This window comes from Prionailurus bengalensis, chromosome C1, assembly GCF_016509475.1.
Source record: "Prionailurus bengalensis isolate Pbe53 chromosome C1, Fcat_Pben_1.1_paternal_pri, whole genome shotgun sequence".
Taxonomy (NCBI): Eukaryota; Metazoa; Chordata; class Mammalia; order Carnivora; family Felidae; genus Prionailurus; species Prionailurus bengalensis.
In genome coordinates, this window is record NC_057345.1 from 199,149,369 (window position 1) to 199,167,886 (window position 18,518).

An 18,518-nucleotide genomic window follows, 5' to 3' on the forward strand; every position below is an offset into this window, starting at 1 on the left:
GGAGCCAGGATCTGAATGCAGCCTCTCGGCCCTCAATCACCTCATTAGGATGCTTACTACTATCGCTTTTTTGTTTGTTTTGTTTTGGTAGTAAATGGGAGCTTTTATAATGAATTGCTGTTTGGCATTCAGTTTTCATCAAAAAACATAGACTGAAAAAGAATCTGCAAAGAAAAAGGCTCAGTATGTGCTTCTGATATATACACAATACAACCTGAGGAAGATTCTGTCATTGCAAAAGGAGTGCACATGATTGGACAAATATCATTTATAATACATTATGTTAGGACTATTTGTACCTCATAGTTCTTATGAAAGTGGCTTTCTCTTGGCAAGGGTCAACGCTACAAATGTTCTTCCAAGTCCCAGTGCATGAAACCTAAGTCAAAACAGATATTCAGATAAACGTTTTAAAGGAACCCAAGAAGGAAATTGACTAAGGTGACTATCCTAGTTTTTTTTTTTTTTTTTTTTTTTTGAGAGACAGAGACCTCTGTCTGAGGCCTCTGCATGAGAGAGGCAGAGAGAGGGGCAGGGGGTGGGGGGAGACACAAACCAAAGCAGACTCCAGGCTCCGAGCTATCAGCACAGAGCCCCAGGCGGGGCTCGAACCCACAAACTGTGAGATCATGACCTGAGGTGAAGTTGGACGCTTAACCGACTGAGCCACCCAGGCGCCCCTATCCTAGTTTTTTGTTGCTCAGCGTCTGAGGCTGGTAATTCCCCTGAGTCAATCTCTCAATTATGCTTTCTACAAAAATTTTTTTTCCCTCTTGGCACTGAGGTTCTTCCTCTTTTCCAGGAGTTTTCCCTGTGGATAATGGGGGCTTTCCACACATCTAAAATTAGGTAGCTGATGATGGGCATGCAACAACCGGGAGAAGGACAACTTAGGGAAGCCAACCAAGTGAGAAAGAAATGCTAGGGTTAAAATGAAAACCAAACCAAAGCAAACCCCAAGCTGGCTCGGCAACAAAATGTATATAATCCAAGCCGACTGTTTCTTGCATTTTATCTCATCCACTCCAGGAGCTGCGTCCTAGGGTAACTAGGCAACGACATTGCCATGGTAACCAGTGAAGCTCAGAGGGCCCTATAGCTTTGGGCTGCAGCAACCCTTAGGTGCGCGGAACTGGCTGGGTGGAAGCTGTGAGGGTGTCAGAGTCTCGCGAGAGCTGCGTGCAGTCTCGGGCAGGCGTCTTCGCAGTTGCTCTTAGGGAGGCAGCGGGCCGTTCCGCCTCAGATGGCTGCTAAGCAAGGACTGCCCACCTTGGCCCTGCGGGTCCTGGAAGAAGCGTTGGGCATGGGCTTGACGGCTGCTCGGGACACCGCGGAGGCGGTGGCCGCCGAGGGCGCCTACTACCTGGAGCGTATCCTTAAGTGTAGGCGCGGCCTCCAGGCGCTGCCCTTGGTAACGGGTTGGGGACGAGGGCGCGGGCTTCCCACTGGGGGCGCCCTCTGAGGCTTGTGGCTACCAAGCCGGCCGAGACGCCATTTGGACCTCATGGTGGCGTCTCCCGCACCGTGTTCCCCTGATAGCTACCCACTAAATTTTTCCCCTTTTCCGAGTGTTAGGCTGCTGCATTCCTGTTGGAAGAACCTTCAGGAATCTGGTACTTAGTCACCACTTTGCAAACTTTGGATGGAAGTTTTATGTTAAGGTGGTACAACAGATTGATCTAACCCCCCTTTCGCTTAGTGATTTTCCTAAATAAGCCCTAAACCTGCGGAATACCGTGGGAACCAATTCAGTAGGGAAAGTTAGGAGACTGGGAAAGACTTCGGCCTTTGCGTTTTAAGGAACTGAAGCTCAGAATATTCAACCTGTGATTCTGTAGATGGTTCAGTTGACCAAAGCTTAAATGATTTGTTGTGGTAGCGTCAACTTCCTTGGTAGTTGCAATTTTGGCTACTTAATAATAATTATTACATTTTTTTTTTTAAAGCAACTAAATGATGACCCGGTGAGCTGAAAAGGCTCAGAGGTGTTAGGAAGAAACCAGGCAGTGATGAGCAATTATCAATGGAAATACTAGAAAAATGGAATAGCCATATGTGAATAATTAGGTTCACTATTTCTTGGTAAGGCCTTTGAGCTCACCTCCGCTGGGTATGTAGAGTAATTGTACTGGAGAGAGAAGGAGAGTTCGTGAGAAAAAGGTGCCTTTTTTAAGGCAGGTAGGAGAGAGAGGGTTGTCTGTTTTATTCTTAAAGATATCAAGGAAACTCCAAAATCTGCTTTATTATTTCTTTGTCCAACTTTGAATCCCCCGGCTTTAATTCAAGACTTCAGAGATTTGGCAATGATTGGTTTTGTGGGCTTTGGCAAACTGGTTCACCTGTCCTGACTCAGGCTCTGTACACACCGGTGCTTCAGGGAGCTTTGAAGAACTTCGTTGAAAAGATCAAAGAGAATATGTGGTATTTTCTTCAATGCAAACATGATCATTATAGGAATATATGCTTCAATAGTTCAAAATCAATTTAAAGGAAATATGTAGGTGCCCTAGTGTCTTAAATGAGGCATTGTACTATTTTCAGAGCTCTAAATAGCTACTTTTCCCAGTAAAATTCCTTTTTAAATTCGAAAATGAGCCAACAATTCTTACAGAACTTAACTGCATCAAGTATAAAGTTTTTCAGTGTCTCTGGTAGTGAATGGTAACCAGCATCTTATTTTTGTTTACATTAAGATGATTTCTGTAACACATGGTTTGTGAACATGAGGCAATCACGATGGGTTAACTTTTTTGTAGATATCCCTGTGGAATAAATGGTGGACTCCCATATAGTACAGCTTTTCGGTTTACTTAATTTTCCAGGCGATCACTGGGTTACAACTGCAAACGTATAGCAGTTTGCAAAAAAAACCTGCCTGACAAAGATTTCTCCAAATAATCACATTTGTAAATATAAGCAACTCTAACTTTTTAGGATTTTATTATCCGGTTTATAAATTATCTTGCCTTTTTGCTTTTCTTCCATCTCCCTTTAGTTGACTACTATTTTGGATTTCAACCAAAGGGTAGTCCAGGGATAGCAGAACTACACAGATAGCTAGTTTTCCTACATTCATTGTTTAGGTGGGAAGTTCAGTCATAAGTGAGGCTTTAACTCTTAGTTAAAATGAAGTTTGAGGATTACTTTTGAATGCCAATTATCCTTGTATCCCTGGGCTCTCTTAACATGCATAATTAAGAGTTGACTGTATAATGTTATTTGACATTGTTTCTTAAGGCAATTATGATAGTTGCTGAAGTGAGACTTTCTTGGGTTTAAAGTCTTTAGCTCTCAGGTAATTTAATTGAGCTATTGCAGTGGGTAAATAAAAGTTATAATATGCACAAATGAATCAGAAATCTGATGTTCTCTACTTTGCACATATACTTAATCACTTCTGCATTTGGTCTTGGGCTTCACTTATTTATGACTGAACAGATGCTCCTTAGAATACTAGACAACAAGATATCAATATTAAATCTTTAAAAGAGGTTGACTGTAATTCTTCAGGAAGTCACCCTTTTCTTTGCTGTTAAACATTCAAACATAAAGAACATGTACAAATTATTAGGGCCCAAACCGAAAACAGCCAGGATCCACCATGAGGGGAATGGCTTCATTAAGTAAAGTCCCTGTTTTCTTTGTAAGTTTAGAGAATGTATGCAGGAAAAATAATTCTTACCCCTGCAACACCTCTTCTTTGTAACCTACTACCTGTAAAGGTAGGTGTTATCTGTTTCTCTTCTGAAGCAATTCACAATATCATTGCTTTTATGTTTTAAACTTCTGCACAAGATACAAACATACATGTCATTGTTCCTTTCTTAGCTATATCCAGAGCTTTGAAGAAATCTGTTTATGAAAGCACATGAATCCTCTGGAGAAGTCCTCATTAGAAAGATACTTGCAACACTGTAAAACATAAGACCAGATTTTAACTATGTGCTTTGTAAAGGGTCGAGTGTATGTAAAGAAAGCTGATTGTTCTCTTATGAATGAATTCTCTATTAGAAATCAGGACAGCTTGGGTAAGGTTTTCCATATGGAGTAGGAACTACATTTAATGTATGGCTAGGGACATATGGGAATGCCCAGTCCAGTTGGGAGATGCAAGCTGGAATGAATTGTACTAAGAAAGCTAGTGTTTAATTGATTTTGTTGCTACATGTCAAAAGAAATGTTCAAGGAAGAATAATGGAATACATGGACTCTAGGAAAGTGGAGCCCCCAAGGTATTGTCTTTGATATCTCCCTCCTTTTGCACTGATTCTCTGCTCCTCTAGCTGGATTTTGATTATTTTATCTTTCAACGCATTCCAATGCTAAGAATTTGGCTTCTTAGATCATGGAGATAAGTTTGCTGACCACTGAAGAGGTTTGCTCTGGCCCCACCAGCAATTTCTGAGAGTTGAATGAGTTTAAACCAGTCTTTTGAAGCTGATCAACTCTGGATTCAGTCCCAAAGTCAACTATTTCTGAAGGTGCAAAATTAAAGATTCCATTAAACTAGTCAACTGAAATATGGCGAACACACTTAGACACCTCATCTAAGATGCATGCTTGTTTTCTTAAATTATATCCCTAGACAATCGTTCATTGTAATAGTAATGTTCACTGATAACTTTAATTAAAATTGCATTTTTATCATTTAACAGTCTTTTTATTCATTATTTTTAACATTTAGTGATTTTTCCCATCTCTTATGTTACTTCTCTGGAATCTTTGTAGTATTGAGTGAGCAGATATTTGTAAAATCCTTAATAATCGTTAGGTACTCAAGTCATCTATTTCTTATTGGGAAAATTAATTTGTCCATGGCATCTTAGTTGCACCCTACATATATTCAAATACAAGGATAGACAGTCTGAATGTAGAATCTAGACCAAAAGGCATGTTACTAAACCTGGAGTGCTGAATTTTACAAGCATGAAAGTCATAGGCCATTTGGAAAGAAAGAAAGAATTTGTTGTGTGTCCTCTAGTCTGGGCAAACTTTAATGTGCATATGAATCAAAGATACGGATCTTTAAATGAAGACTAATTCAGTAAGTTCTAGTGAGGGCTGAAATTCTGCATTGCTAATAAGCTCCCAGGTGTTGCTGGTGCTGCTGGTCTAAAGAATATAATTGGAATAATAAGGCTGTAAACAAATTTCTTAACTCCTAGCCATCATATTTTCAGATAGAGGTATATCTATATTTTTAGTTATAGAGCCCGTATCTTTGGATCTCCTGGCATAAAGTTGGAAAAACTTAAACCACCACCCGCTATGAGAACAGTGAGCCTTATATTTTGAAAAGAAAGTTATTTTCCACCTTCTGAGGCAGAAGATGTGCAATGGTGTCTGGGGCAGGGGTAGCCAATACATTTCCACTCTTGCCGTGTCTGTTGAATTGGTAGTGGCTCCCTGCTATGTGGTGTTAATAAGATTCTGAGACCTCCTGAAGACTTGGTGGGAAAGACTGCAGAAAACAAATAACAGTGGAGAAAGTGGTAGCCAGTGGTAGCCAGTTATCTGCCATCTTCGGTGTCTATTATTCAGTTAAGTTATATTATTCAAACTGGCATTCCTAAGAAAGGGAACCATGGCTGTGATGTTTACCATTTACAGTACTTTTATTTCAATTTGGTAAGTAAAATGTTGGTCATGAAGGATCCAGGCTAGATTTTAGATTGCCTTTATGTACATTGGCTCTGCAGTGACGGCAAAGATTACAAAGCAGTTTCTGTCTATAGTAGCTTTGGGAAATCATGTAAAATATAATTAACTGTGTGTTTCATTCCAGTTCCTTGTAAAGATGCTGCTGCTGGCAGTGACGCACCTCCAGTGCAGCACTGGGAAGAGACGAGCGTGTGAGGAGCACTTTGTATGGTGTTCACATCTAAAAATCATTTATAGTTTTCTGGCTGTGGTTCATTTGTAGAGCCTTGTTTGTGACCCCATCATATCAACTGTCACCTCAAGCTCGACTCCATTATGCCAGCTGAAATGCTTCTCTGAGGCTTCTTGCGGTTGTGTCTTCTGTAGTACTGTGATGGATTTAGGGTTTCCTGACAGTTTCTGCGTATATTGTCCTATTTTCTGATAGGATCTACAAGGCCGAGATCTGGTACAGATTCCGCCAGTGCAGAAACTGCCAGTCAGTTCACCCATGGTGACCAAGTACCATCAGGGAACTGATACATAATATGCAAATTATATGCAAATCACAAGTATTACTAAATTTCAGAGCAAGGGGAGATGTGGAGTGGGACCCTTAGTCTGGGTGTAGGCTCTGATTCTGGGATACGGAATGTGGCCTAGAAACGGGTGGTGCTAAGGCTGTGGCTGCAGGTCAGAGAGGAAGTGGAATCACTGACTTTACCCTGGGCAAGAGGAAACTAGAACACTAGGCACAATATTAGATGTCAACTTAGCATTAAGCAGGCAGAAAGGCAATAGCTAGACCTAAAAAGAATAGACAGGAGGGAAAAATGAATTTCGAAAAATGGAGTTCAACAATGTTCTTTGAAGGAATACTAGACAGATAATAAGAAGAGGGTTTTTCTTGGCATTAAGAAACTGATTTTGAGCCAGAATTCTGGTTTATTCTGCAATGGAAAAAAAATCACTTTGCCTGAGAACTGTGACCAGCTTAATTGTATGGACATTTCCTGCAGAATAGGGTCACCTTAGAGATTAAATTACACATGAGAAAGTTGTCCAGTAAAAGTAGAATGAGAGTAGAGGGTTTTTATCATTCAGGCAATTCTTGGTCAATTGCTTATTCCTATTCTGGCAACATTGCTTCTAAAGCAGTCTTTCCAACCTTTTTTTACACATGGTATTCCATCAGATCCTGCTTCACTCAGTCTTTCTGGCTGTCCCGATGGCCAAGGGAATCAATATCGGTACAATCCACAGTGTTCTCTTTATGAGAATGGGAGAGAGTAATTTCTCTCGGGCTTCACAACCAGAAATTGCTGTACATCTGCTGAGAAACTCATCTGTTTTTGTTGGATGGTTACGGAATTCGTATCTGATTACATTCCCCTCTTTACCCAGACTGCTGGGAAGCTTTGGGTCAAATCTGTGGCTTATGTTTGACAGAGTTCATGAGACTTTATGGCATGTACTGTATCCTTACCTTTATCTTATTTCTGTTCTTTCTCTTTGAATTTCCATACTTACTTTATTTTTATATTTTGTACTATATGCATATTTGTAAACTGCCACACAATCATTTGGGAATTCATTTGTGCATTTGTCCATGTGTTGCTAGCCAGCTCAGCCAGACAGATGCATACCAACGCACATGCCAAAGTACATTTATTTCTTCGGTAGCACCTCAACATCACATTTCAACTCAGTTGCTCTTGGGAAGATTTTATGTACGGATCATTTTTGTGGATACTGAAAATACCAGTCAAGGAAAATAGTGGTTCCTATTTTGGATGTTTATCCTCTTCCTGACCTTTTGTCTCATTAATCTCTTGCCCTTGGCTAATTTAATCTTTGGGTTGGTATGTTTGCCCTCTTTTATACTTCTCTTTCCTTTAGGGTCTTCAAATTGAGCTATTTAAATGGTTTGATTTAGCTGTTGATGATATAACACTAGAAAGTTTGGAAAGTAAGTACCTAGGATTTTGGTAAAAATTGCACATTCTTGTTGTGTCACTGTAGACACAATATGATAATGTAGAAAATTCCTGATATTTTTATTCAAGAAATTTGTTTTTGTCACTTATAGGTATATGATTTTTGGAAGATTTCTTAATCTCCTTGATTAAGTTTCTTTTATTTTTTTATGTAGAAATGATTATATATGTGTTATTCAATGTCAGAGGATTGTTGTGAGAATAAATATGATAATGATCCATATGACAAAACTTTTAAGCTTTATGAAATGGTAGTTATTTTTCCACTTACTGTTTTGATTTTGGGGAAACTATATTATTAGGGTTCAAAAGCTGTTGCCTCATATATTTTCTGGGTAGCAGTATGGCAGGTGTTGTTTGATATTTCCAAAGCTTTGAGGACAAATCTTTTTTTTCTCTCTGTGTATTGCTATGTTTAACAACCTATGCTTTGATGTTTCTTCCTTACATTAATCTTACCAGTTGGCTAATTTACAATTTTAAAGTCTATCTAAATGATTTTAGAATATTTACTTCTTTGTGAAATTTATTATGGTATGAGCAGTGACGAATAGCTTTTCTAGAGACCTAAAGACAAGTGACTTCTTACAAAATCAAGTTTTAGTATACTTTTCCATAGAAAGGAGATTGATTTCCTGTAGCTGAACTTCTGGAAATTTTATTGAAACAAGTGAAAATGTATCAGAAAAATCTAAACTTAGAAAGGAAGAAGATTTAGAATAAATTTTATTAATCCATTCATTTTAAAGCCTGGGGGAACTAGGCCATGAGAGACTTATGAGACTTCTCCATAGGTACTCTTCTCTTTCTAGAACAAGGAAAATAATAACAAATACTTGCATAGCATATACTATAAGCTAGGCACCATTCTAAGTGATTTACATGCATTAACTCTTAATACTCTTGAAACTCCTCAATTCATCTGTGGTAGCCAGCTTCCATAGTGATTCCCACATCCTGATACTCATGCTCTTATTTAGCTCCCTTAGGCACTGAATAGGGTTGACCTATGTAACCAATGATGTGACTTCTGAGGCTTGGTCATAAAAGACATTGTGGCTTCCACTTTGTTTTCTTATATTGCTCATTCTGGGGGTAGCTAGCCGCTATGTCTTGAGAATGCTAAAGATGCCTGTGGAGAGACCCACATGGGGAGGAATTGAAACCTTTAGCCAACAATGTTAGAGCCATCTTTGAAATGGATCCTGTTGCCTCCACCGAGCCTTCAGAGGACTGCAGCCCTAGCTGCTATCTTCACTGAGGTCTCATGAGAGACCCCAAATCAAAATCCATAAGCTAAGCCACTACTGAATTCTTGAACACAGAAACTATGAGGTAATGGATGCTTATTGTTAAGCCTAAGGTTTGGGGAGTTTGTTAAGCAATAATAATAAAAAGTACAGATTTTGGCACCTGAAAGTGGGATTCTAACATAAGAAATCCTTTAAAGTATTAGAGTGGCTCTGGAACTGAAATAGGACAGATGTTAGAATTTCTTTAAGTAGGATGTTAGTGAAAACTAAATACTTTGATCAGACTGTTAGTGGAAGCCTGGTGGTCTCTTAAGAAGGCTGCTGGCAAGGGACTAGAGAGTGAGGCAAGTGCTATTGGAAACTGTTCCATGGTAGTAGATTAACTAACATAGGTAGGTCCTTCACTCCTGGTGCCCAGTATGGGTAAATTTGCCATATGAAGTTCATATGGGTAAATTACCCAGTATGGGTATTATAGGATAAGCTGCAGGGTTGCATCTTTTTTTTTTCTGTAGTAGTTTAATCTACCATGTTAGTTTTTAATTAGTTATTAGTTATTTTACTTACTTATTTAATTAGTTAAATTAAGTAGTTATTTTTGAGCCAAAATTACTTTTAACCATATTATTGGGAGATAAACTTGTTTGACAATGAACTACTGGCCTTTTGATGGTATCTGGTTCCTAAGAATTGTTTGTAACTGAAATAGGCTTAAGTGTCTTTCCAGTTGGATAAACAGTGAAGTTACTGCTTATGATGGAACTGAGTAACAAAGCTGCATAACCCATCTTTTAGAGGTTTAGAATTGCGTGGAAGATAATTGGCAAACACTTCCAAGTGTTTACATAGCACAGAAGATGAATATGGAATAACAAGAGAGGTTTAAGTATAGCATAGTGAAACCTGTACTTCCGGGGCTGATCACCAACTGTGTTAGGTCCTACCTGTGTAACCTTGTGCTTGTGAGTCCTAATCTGTAAAGTGGAGATGATTATAGCTTGCAGGTAGGATGAGAATGAGGGACAGTGTCTGCTTCTCTTAAATACTATATAAGTGATATCAGTTCTTATTACAAACAGCATGAGTTGTTATATACATTTTTAGCTAACTCTTGGAAGATAATTTCTCATAACCAGCAGCAAAACAAAAGCTTGGCTAATCTCGTCTTTGATTTTTGTAACCATTACTATACGTTAAAGTGTTTAATTTCATACATTTTGAATGAACTTGGCATAATCCCATCTGTACATGTGGAGAGAAATGTAAACCCACCAACCAACAAAATGTTAATGGTATATGTTTTGATTTCTTTCAAAATTAAGCATTATCTTGAAGTTTTCATTTATAATTAAAGTAACTTATGATTTTTGAAAGTCTTACAGCAATGCTGTTAGAATTTTTTACTAGTCATTTCCATTGATATTTTAATGCTTATTTCTTGATACTTTATGGACCATTGAATTATGATTACTGTATACTTTGCTTTAATTAGGCTGCCTTTCCTGTGAATGAAATTTAATTTTAAAATTGAAATATATAATAAATAAGAAGATATTTAAGTAATTTTTATTATGAAAACATTGAAATCTGTTTTTTACTTATATATGGATATTGGTGTGCTTTTCGGAAATTCGTAATACTTTAAGAAGTCACAATGCACTGTGAATGACTCTGGAGCTCTGAGAGTTTAAATTAGTTTGAGATAAATTAAAAAATTGACTGTCATAGTTTTCATGTCCATAAGTTTTCTTTTCTCTTTCTAATCTATACTATCTTATTATATATACCATGTACATTTTTGTAAGCCTTACAATCAAGTTGGAACTCATTAGATAGTAAATAGATGTATGGGAATGTAGTTTTTTATAGGTTTGGGTTCTATAGAGCAATGCTTTAAAATAATAATAAAAATATTTTGTTTTAAGATATCTATATTTGTAGGTTATATGGGGAAGAGAAATTTTAAAGAGTTTATATTACATTTACCAACTCGGTGAGATAAATGGATCTAATACTGAATTTTAATGTCAAATCAATTTTAAACGAATCATTTTATCCCATATATCTTGAGATTGAAACTTGACATGATTTCAGAGGTCACCGTAACTGAGGCATCTGAAGATGATTATGAATATGAAGAGGTAATTTTTTCATTTTAAGTATTTACTTGTAAATTCATTGTCATTCTTATGAAATATTCATTTTATTTTATTTTATTTTATTTTATTTTATTTTATTTTATTTTATTTTATTTTATTTTATTTTTTGTTTTCCTTAAGAGATGTTAGTTTTTCAACTGAATTTAGCTAATAGGAGCTAGTTAAGAGTGAAGTGTGAAAGTTCTGTTTAAAAGTTTAGATTGGTTAATCCATCTGGCTCTTTTGGTTTCCTGTTAATTGTGCTTCAAAGTTAACTCCTTATCCCCTGCCTTGTGGATCCTTACTACAGTTTGCCTGTCCAGCAGGCATTCCTTCCCAAACATCCATTCTGCTCTTGGATGGGTTTTCCAGATTCCCACTACTGGCTGTAGGTCAGATCCCCTGCTTCCTTTCAGCTTACTCTAATTCTGTGTGTAATGTAGTTCCTGCCTCAAATTTTTCCTTTCATTCACTGTTTGGATAGGACCTATCGTTCCTTCTGAGATGTGGCACCTAGAGTCATTCCTAAAGGATAGGCACTGCAAGTGAAACTGTGAAAGCAAGCCTGGCAATTTGTGGCCTGAGCAAGTAAAAGGACAAACAGTAGATAACTTTTTATTATACTAGTAAAATAGAGATAAAATGAATATGTGCCATATGAAATTACTGAAGGAGTTAATGTAAGATACATAAAACTCATCAGCATGTAAGAAGCACACAGTGAATGTTAACCATCATTATTATCATAGTTAGAGTCTGTTGCATTTTTCCAAGAGCATAACATTCAGGCAGTGAGCTTCATTTTATTTTGTTTTGTTTTTTTTAATAAACTAGAGATTTGCAGTTACTTGTAGTTATGAAAAAGAAATGGTCTTACATTTTTTCTCAGCAGAGTTGTTAGACTATATTTGTCATTATAGATAAGAGCAGATGCCCATAAACTGATCTCGAGTTTATCAGAAGTGACATTGATGATGTTTACAAGGAAGTCAGAAAGCTTCCTGCTTGGTTATCCATTTGTCACAGAACTTCAGAATTACATGGCATCTTACATAAGGTGTCTATTTTTGTGATCCTTTATTTTATGAGGAAAAATTATTTCTGAAATGAAGTAAGTTACTTTTATATTCCTGCTTACTCTTTCTATACTCTTTCTCTGATTTAGATACCAGATGACAATTTTAGCATTCCAGAAGGTGAAGAAGATCTGGCAAAAGCAATTCAGATGGTCCAAGAACAGGCTACAGATACTCAGATTTTGGTGAGAATTTTGAACACAACCTATAGTTTGTGTAGTTTGAACACAGCCTGTAGCTTAGCAGTGAGACTTTTATGTGAAATTTGGAAAGTCATTTAAACTTTAAGTACTTTACTTAGTAAATACAGTCCTATCCCTTGCTGTGCCTTTTTCTCTTGTGATTTTATCATCACACCGTAACTTTAAGTAAGTAGTCATATTTCTTCTTTTTTGGATTGTCATTTTCCGCATCATGGTTACTCTTACATAACTTGATGACAAATGACACCTTCCCTCAGAACTTTGCCTGTTTAATCTCACCAGATAGTAAAACAAGGATTTTAAATTCTAATGTACAGAATTTGGTATTGGATACAGATACTAAAATGTATTTTTGCAAAATTCTGTGGGTTTTTTTCATGGAAATATTTATCTGATAGGGATGCTTAATATGTTACAACTTTTTTTCTTATGAGCTATTTTACTAAAGAATGTGGTAGGGGAATTTTTTTAAGTTATTTATTTTGAGAGAGAGTGGGGGGAGAGAGAGGGAGGGAGGGAGGGAGAGAGAGAGAGAGAGAGAGAGAGAGAGAGATGTGAATGGGGGGAGGGGCAGAGAGAGAGGGAGACTGTTGTGGAGCTGCATCTCACAAACTGTGAGATCATGACCTGAGCCAAAGTAAAGAGTCAAACACTTAACCAACTGAGCCACCCAGGTGCTCTGGGGATATGTTGTTTTTATTCAACTAGTCTTTCATTCCTTGAGATAGGGAAGTATCTCATTCAAATTTAATACCTAGCACCTCTCATGGTGCCTGGCATGTGGGAGACATTCAGCAAATATATATTGACTGAATATTATATGTAAAGTTAAAAGAAACATTTATGATCACATTATAGCTTAGAACATGTGTGTGTATGCATGTGTGTATAATATGTTGATAGGATTGTAAGTCTCCATGTATAAGAAACATGGCATTTTAAGGTGGTTGGATTTCTGCTTTGGCTGTTTCAAAGTATATGTATCAGATGTATTCAGGAAGAAATAGAAAGAAAATACTATTCGAGAAGGGCAGGAGTCTACTAGACCATACATACAAATGTACATACAAACATGAGCTCACAGACATCTTTAGAAACTAGATTAGGTACAGTCTCTCTGTCCTTTTCCTCCTATGTTCCCAGTTCCTTCAGCTATCCTCCATCTCATTCTAAATATCATTTTCAAATTTATTGACCAAAAATGCCAAGGTGGCATTTATTATTGTAAAATGAATGTCTACTTCCAACAGTGTTATACCCTTACCCAGTAGTTATATATAAATTTCCACCGTAATGCAAAGACTTGAAGACAGGGATGCTGTATTCTGCTGCTTTGACATCTTCCATGTGTGATGTAGGGTCCTGCATATAATCAACACTGTTATATAATATCTTTTAAAATGACCTTAGGAAAGATATTACAAATTATTCTGCTTGAGCTTTAAAAAAATTCATTTTAAAACCCTATTCATTTGTCAGGAAATTTCTGTAGCCCGCCAAATTTGCTTCAACTGATCACTGTTTGAAGGTTGTAGCAACTAGTAATTAAGATCAGCAGTAAGTTATGTATAGCTCTTTTGAAAAGCACTTTTTAGGGGCACCTGGGTGGCTCAGTTGGTTAAGTGCCTGACTCTTGACTTCAGCTCAGGTCATGATCTTGCGGGTCATGGGATTGAGCCCTACATCGGGCTCTGTGCTGACAATGATGAGCCTGCCTGGGATTCTCTCTCTCTCCCTCTGTCTCTGTCCCTCCCCTGCTTGCACGCACTCTCTTTCTCTTTCTCTCTCAAAATAAATAAATAAACTTAAAACAATTTAAAAAAAGAAAAGAAATTTTTAGGGAAACAGAGATTCTTTCCTCACTGCATTTCTATGTAACTATTACTAGGTATGTAACATTTACCTGGTATGTAATCAAGACCAGGTTAAGAAGGACAATGAATAAGGAAAGTCTACTTCTGGGTTTCTATATATGAAAATAGATCTGTCTGTCTAAATGATTGGCAGTTAGATTAATAAGTTCTTGCCAATGAAAAGAAAATGAATGCACTCTGGGGGCAACCATACTGTTGATATTTTTAAGAATTTACCCATTATTTGTCTTATTTTATACATGGGCTTATGTGACATAATAGTTTTTATGGCTGTTCTAATTTCATATCTCACTTGCTGAAATATCTCCACTTTTCTAGTTTAGGGGTCTGCAAACATGTTCTCTGGGATCATATAGTAAATATTTTAGATTTTGAGGGCCGTAAGATCTCTGTTGCAATTCACCTCTGTCATGTGTATGAAAGCATCCATAGACAATATGTAAAAAATGAGCATGGCTGTGTTCTAATACATTTGGCTCTCCCGCCCTTCAGTCCCCTGCTTTTTTTCTCCCAGGCACTTAGTGCCATCTGCCATATTATATATTTTTAATTTAGTTTTTCATTTTCTGTCTTCATCTACTTGACCATTAGGTATGAACACTGAGTCTTATCTAGTTTCATTACTGCTTTATTCTTAGTGATTAAAATAGTCCCTGGAGCATAACACTTAAAAAAAAATTAGATGAAAAAATGAACAAGTGAATGAATAAATTAACAGCCTTTCAGTACCAGTAATCAAAGCTTATTGAAAGGGGTGCCTAGGTGGCTCAGTCAGTTGAGCATCTGACTCTTGATTTTTGCTCTGGTCACAATCCCAGGGTTGTAGGATCCAGCCCCATGTCAGGCTCCCTGTTGAATGTAGAGCCTGGTTGGGATTTTCTCTCTCCCTCCCTCTCTGCCCCTCTCCTGCTAGCACCTGTGGGCACGTCCTCTCTCACTCTCTCTCTCTCTCAAAATAAACAGGGGTGCTTGGGTGGCTCAGTCAGTTAATTGTCTGACTTTGGCTCAGGTCATGGTCTCATGGTGTGTAGGTTTCAGCCTCGTGTTGGGCTCTGTGCTGACAGCCCTGAACCTGGAGTCTACTTTGGATTCTGTCTCCCTCTCTCTCTGCCCCTTCCCCACTCATGCTCTGTTTCTCTCTCTCTCTCTCTCTTTCTCTCAAAAGTAAATAAACATTTAAAAAAAGAAAATAAATAAACTTAACAAAAGCTTAGTGATGATTTTATATTTTCAAAATAAATAATTGTACATTTAAATTTCAGGAGCAGAAAACAGTTCTTCCTTCAAAGCAACCAGTACCTGAAGTAATAGAAGACTTTCTCTGCAATTTCCTAATCAAAATGGGAATGACCAGAACTCTTGATTGTTTTCAGTCTGAATGGTAAACAATTATGTGGATAAATAGTTCTCTAGAAATGCTAACACATCCACTTTTAAGTGTCTTAAAGGACTTGAAGTTGCTCAGCTTATGCAAAATGGTTGAAATGGATGGAAACTTTTCCCAGCCTCACCAACGAAACCATTAGACTTACACACACACACACACACACACACACACACACACATACACACATTCACACACATTCACATAATTAGGGTATTAATTTAAAAGAGATTTTTATTAAACATCTTTCTTATATTTGGGTGATTTTCAAAAATCAAGAAAATGGAGTATTTCCTGGGGTTGTATAAAACAAGGTCTTTTATTAAATAGTTTTCTAGTATGTTCTGTATAATTATTAAGGGTATTATTTTCTGCATTAAGATATCCTACCAAGAGTACTACTTTGCTTGTTTTCCTTATAGTATGATGGCCTGCCTTTCTCTACTCACACAACTGATTGATTCTTTTTATATAAATATTTCTTCATTTGGAAATAAGCAGAATTATATTTTCACATGATGTCTAAATGCAGATTTTCTTGTTATAATTGACAATTTTAATAACTTATTGGGTATGAAAATCATCAGGCATGCTGTCTTTATTCCTTTGCTACAGCAGTAATGTCACCAGGCATGTGTTCAGAGTCCTAACATTCCTTAATGCAATATTATTATATTATTAAATAATTGGATATAAAAATATGTTTGAACTTTAAAAGCCATTGCATATCATGGAAAGGGAATACTATGATAAATAAAGATGTTTATAGTGTTTGGGGGCTAAATCCTAATTTTAAATAAATATAGGGGGCAATTTGTAATTTCTACTAATCCAACTGTGATACAGTTTTTATTTGCTGCTTTTTTTGGTTCTGATCTATGGAGATCAGGTAGATAGAAGAAATTAGTTTTATTATTTTAAATTGCATATCTAAAGTTAATACATTTAATGAAAAGAACCATTTTTTGTTAATACAGTTAAAGAAACAGCAAGTTTGATGGTAGAAAAATAGTGTTCCTGTTAAATTTAGAAATTACATGAGTAATATTTATAAAAATGCCCCTATGAAAGAATTACAAATGTATTAGAAAATACATTTTTGTAAAAGTAGGTAGATGATTAATTTGTAGTACTAATGAAATGAAAAATTAATGTGGCTCAGTTCCTTTTTTTCTCCTAAGAATATGTGTTAGGACATAGTACTTGCACGTTTGTCTAGGCCAAAGTGTGAAATGATTCCCTTTGAGAAATCTGTAACCAAGTATACTCTTAACAGTTAAGTGCTTGTTGTGTCATATTATCATTTTAGATTTAGCAATTTGAATTGAGATGAAATTTTAGGAAACTACAATATAATTAGGACGTATAGAACCCCTGTGTAAGCGTGCCATTTAGTATAATACTACAATCTTAAAGTAAGATTCTTATAAAATATCTCTTTATTATATTGTTTAGTGATACTGTGGTTCAAATAATTGCATCCTTATTCCTAGATGTCAGTTTGTAATGAGTTTACAAGCTGTTTGTGATAAGATTACAGTCTTGGATATTTTTTCTTCACATGAAACATTTTTTAATTTGATCAGAAACTTTTACCTATTCTGCAATAGTAGGACTATAAGAATACTAAGTATATTTTTTATCATTTTTATTATGGATAAAAATGTTTGTAGTATTCGTTGCTCTGAATTCATTTAATCTTACAAAAGTTGACAAAACAAGGTTCCCTCACTGTTAGTTTGTAACACAAAAAACCCTTAAAGTCACCAAAAAACCTGGGAGTAAAATTTGGCTTGTGGCCTTTTAATCCTCAAACAGTAATTGCAGTAAATTCTTTAAATCCAAGGTCAGCAAACAAATCTGGCCTGCCCCTGTTTTGTAAATAAAATTTTGTTGGCACATAGCCATGACCTTTCTTTTAGGTATTATGTATGGCTGCTTTCATGCTATGGCACAGTTTGTTAGTCACAGCACAGTGGAGAACACATGGCCCAGAAAGCTTTTTTTTTTTTTTTTTTGCAAATTCTAAACTATTTTCTGGCTGTTCACACACAAAAAAAGATTGTGTATGTATGTGTGTGTAGTAGTGATTTTTTTTATATGAAACTCAAAAAATGTTTGCACTGTGGGTTAGCAGTGGCTAATGGAATTTTTTCTTAGTTGGTAAGTATTTTCTGTAACTGTCCCTGAAAACATGGAGGAAAAATTCTCATTTGATGCTTGTTATTATCTAGGTTACTGTTTTCCTGTCTTTTATATCCTATGCCTTGGGTGCCATCGTGAAGGAAAACTAACTTTACTCTTATGACACTATTGATGTGTTTACTGAAATTCTGTCATACTATTTCTCATTTGTGACAGTGGGCCTTATACCATAGACAAATTGTATGAAAGTCTATGTACTTTCTCCCTGAAATACATGCACATTCTCCACTTGTATATAATTCAAAGTAGTTTATGGACTTAATGGTAAATGTGAAGACCATTGATGTAAGTTTACTGGTAGTAATTTTTTTGGCAGTTCTGTTGGCAATTTTATTTCCAGTTCCTAATAGTTATGTAACAATCTTTTTTCCCCATCTGAACACTTTTCAGTCTTGTTCTAAGTGTGAGTGAATAAAGAGGAAGAAATAAAAAGGCCAGGATATTTCTTTAACACATACACACATACACACACACACACACACACACACACACACACACATGCACACACACACATCTGAAACAAAAACAAAATATCTTATATAAAAATGCTTGTTTTACTGAGAAATATATTTCTAGAGTTTGTAGATTAAGATTCCTAGTGATCTTATAGTATTAGAATAGTATTAGTGAGTTTAAATCATCTTTGACATTTTTATATAGATTACAGAAATTTGTCATGATAAATTATTTTTGAATGTCCTAAGATATATATGATATAGTATGTGTTATGACGTATTATGCTTGATTT

General features: G+C 36.3%; 1 protein-coding gene across 3 annotated transcripts in view; it reads left to right on the plus strand.

Annotated features, from left to right (window-relative positions):
• Positions 1-1,123: 1,123 nt before the first annotated feature.
• LOC122481729 (sperm-associated antigen 16 protein-like) overlaps positions 1,124-18,518 on the plus strand; it is a 61,636-nt gene continuing 44,241 nt past the window's right edge. Inside the window, exons 1-4 of one of the 3 annotated variants that reach the window (XR_006296930.1) lie at positions 1,124-1,370; positions 10,985-11,031; positions 12,194-12,289; positions 15,444-15,562. Coding sequence is in view for 1 of the 3 variants with exons in the window: in XM_043577729.1 (XP_043433664.1) it covers positions 1,244-1,370; positions 10,985-11,031; positions 12,194-12,289; positions 15,444-15,562 (389 nt within the window). In the remaining 2 variants the exon portion in view is untranslated. The remainder of the gene's footprint in view (positions 1,371-10,984; positions 11,032-12,193; positions 12,290-15,443; positions 15,563-18,518) is intronic. The other 2 variants (XM_043577729.1, XR_006296929.1) reach the window with 2 other exon arrangements.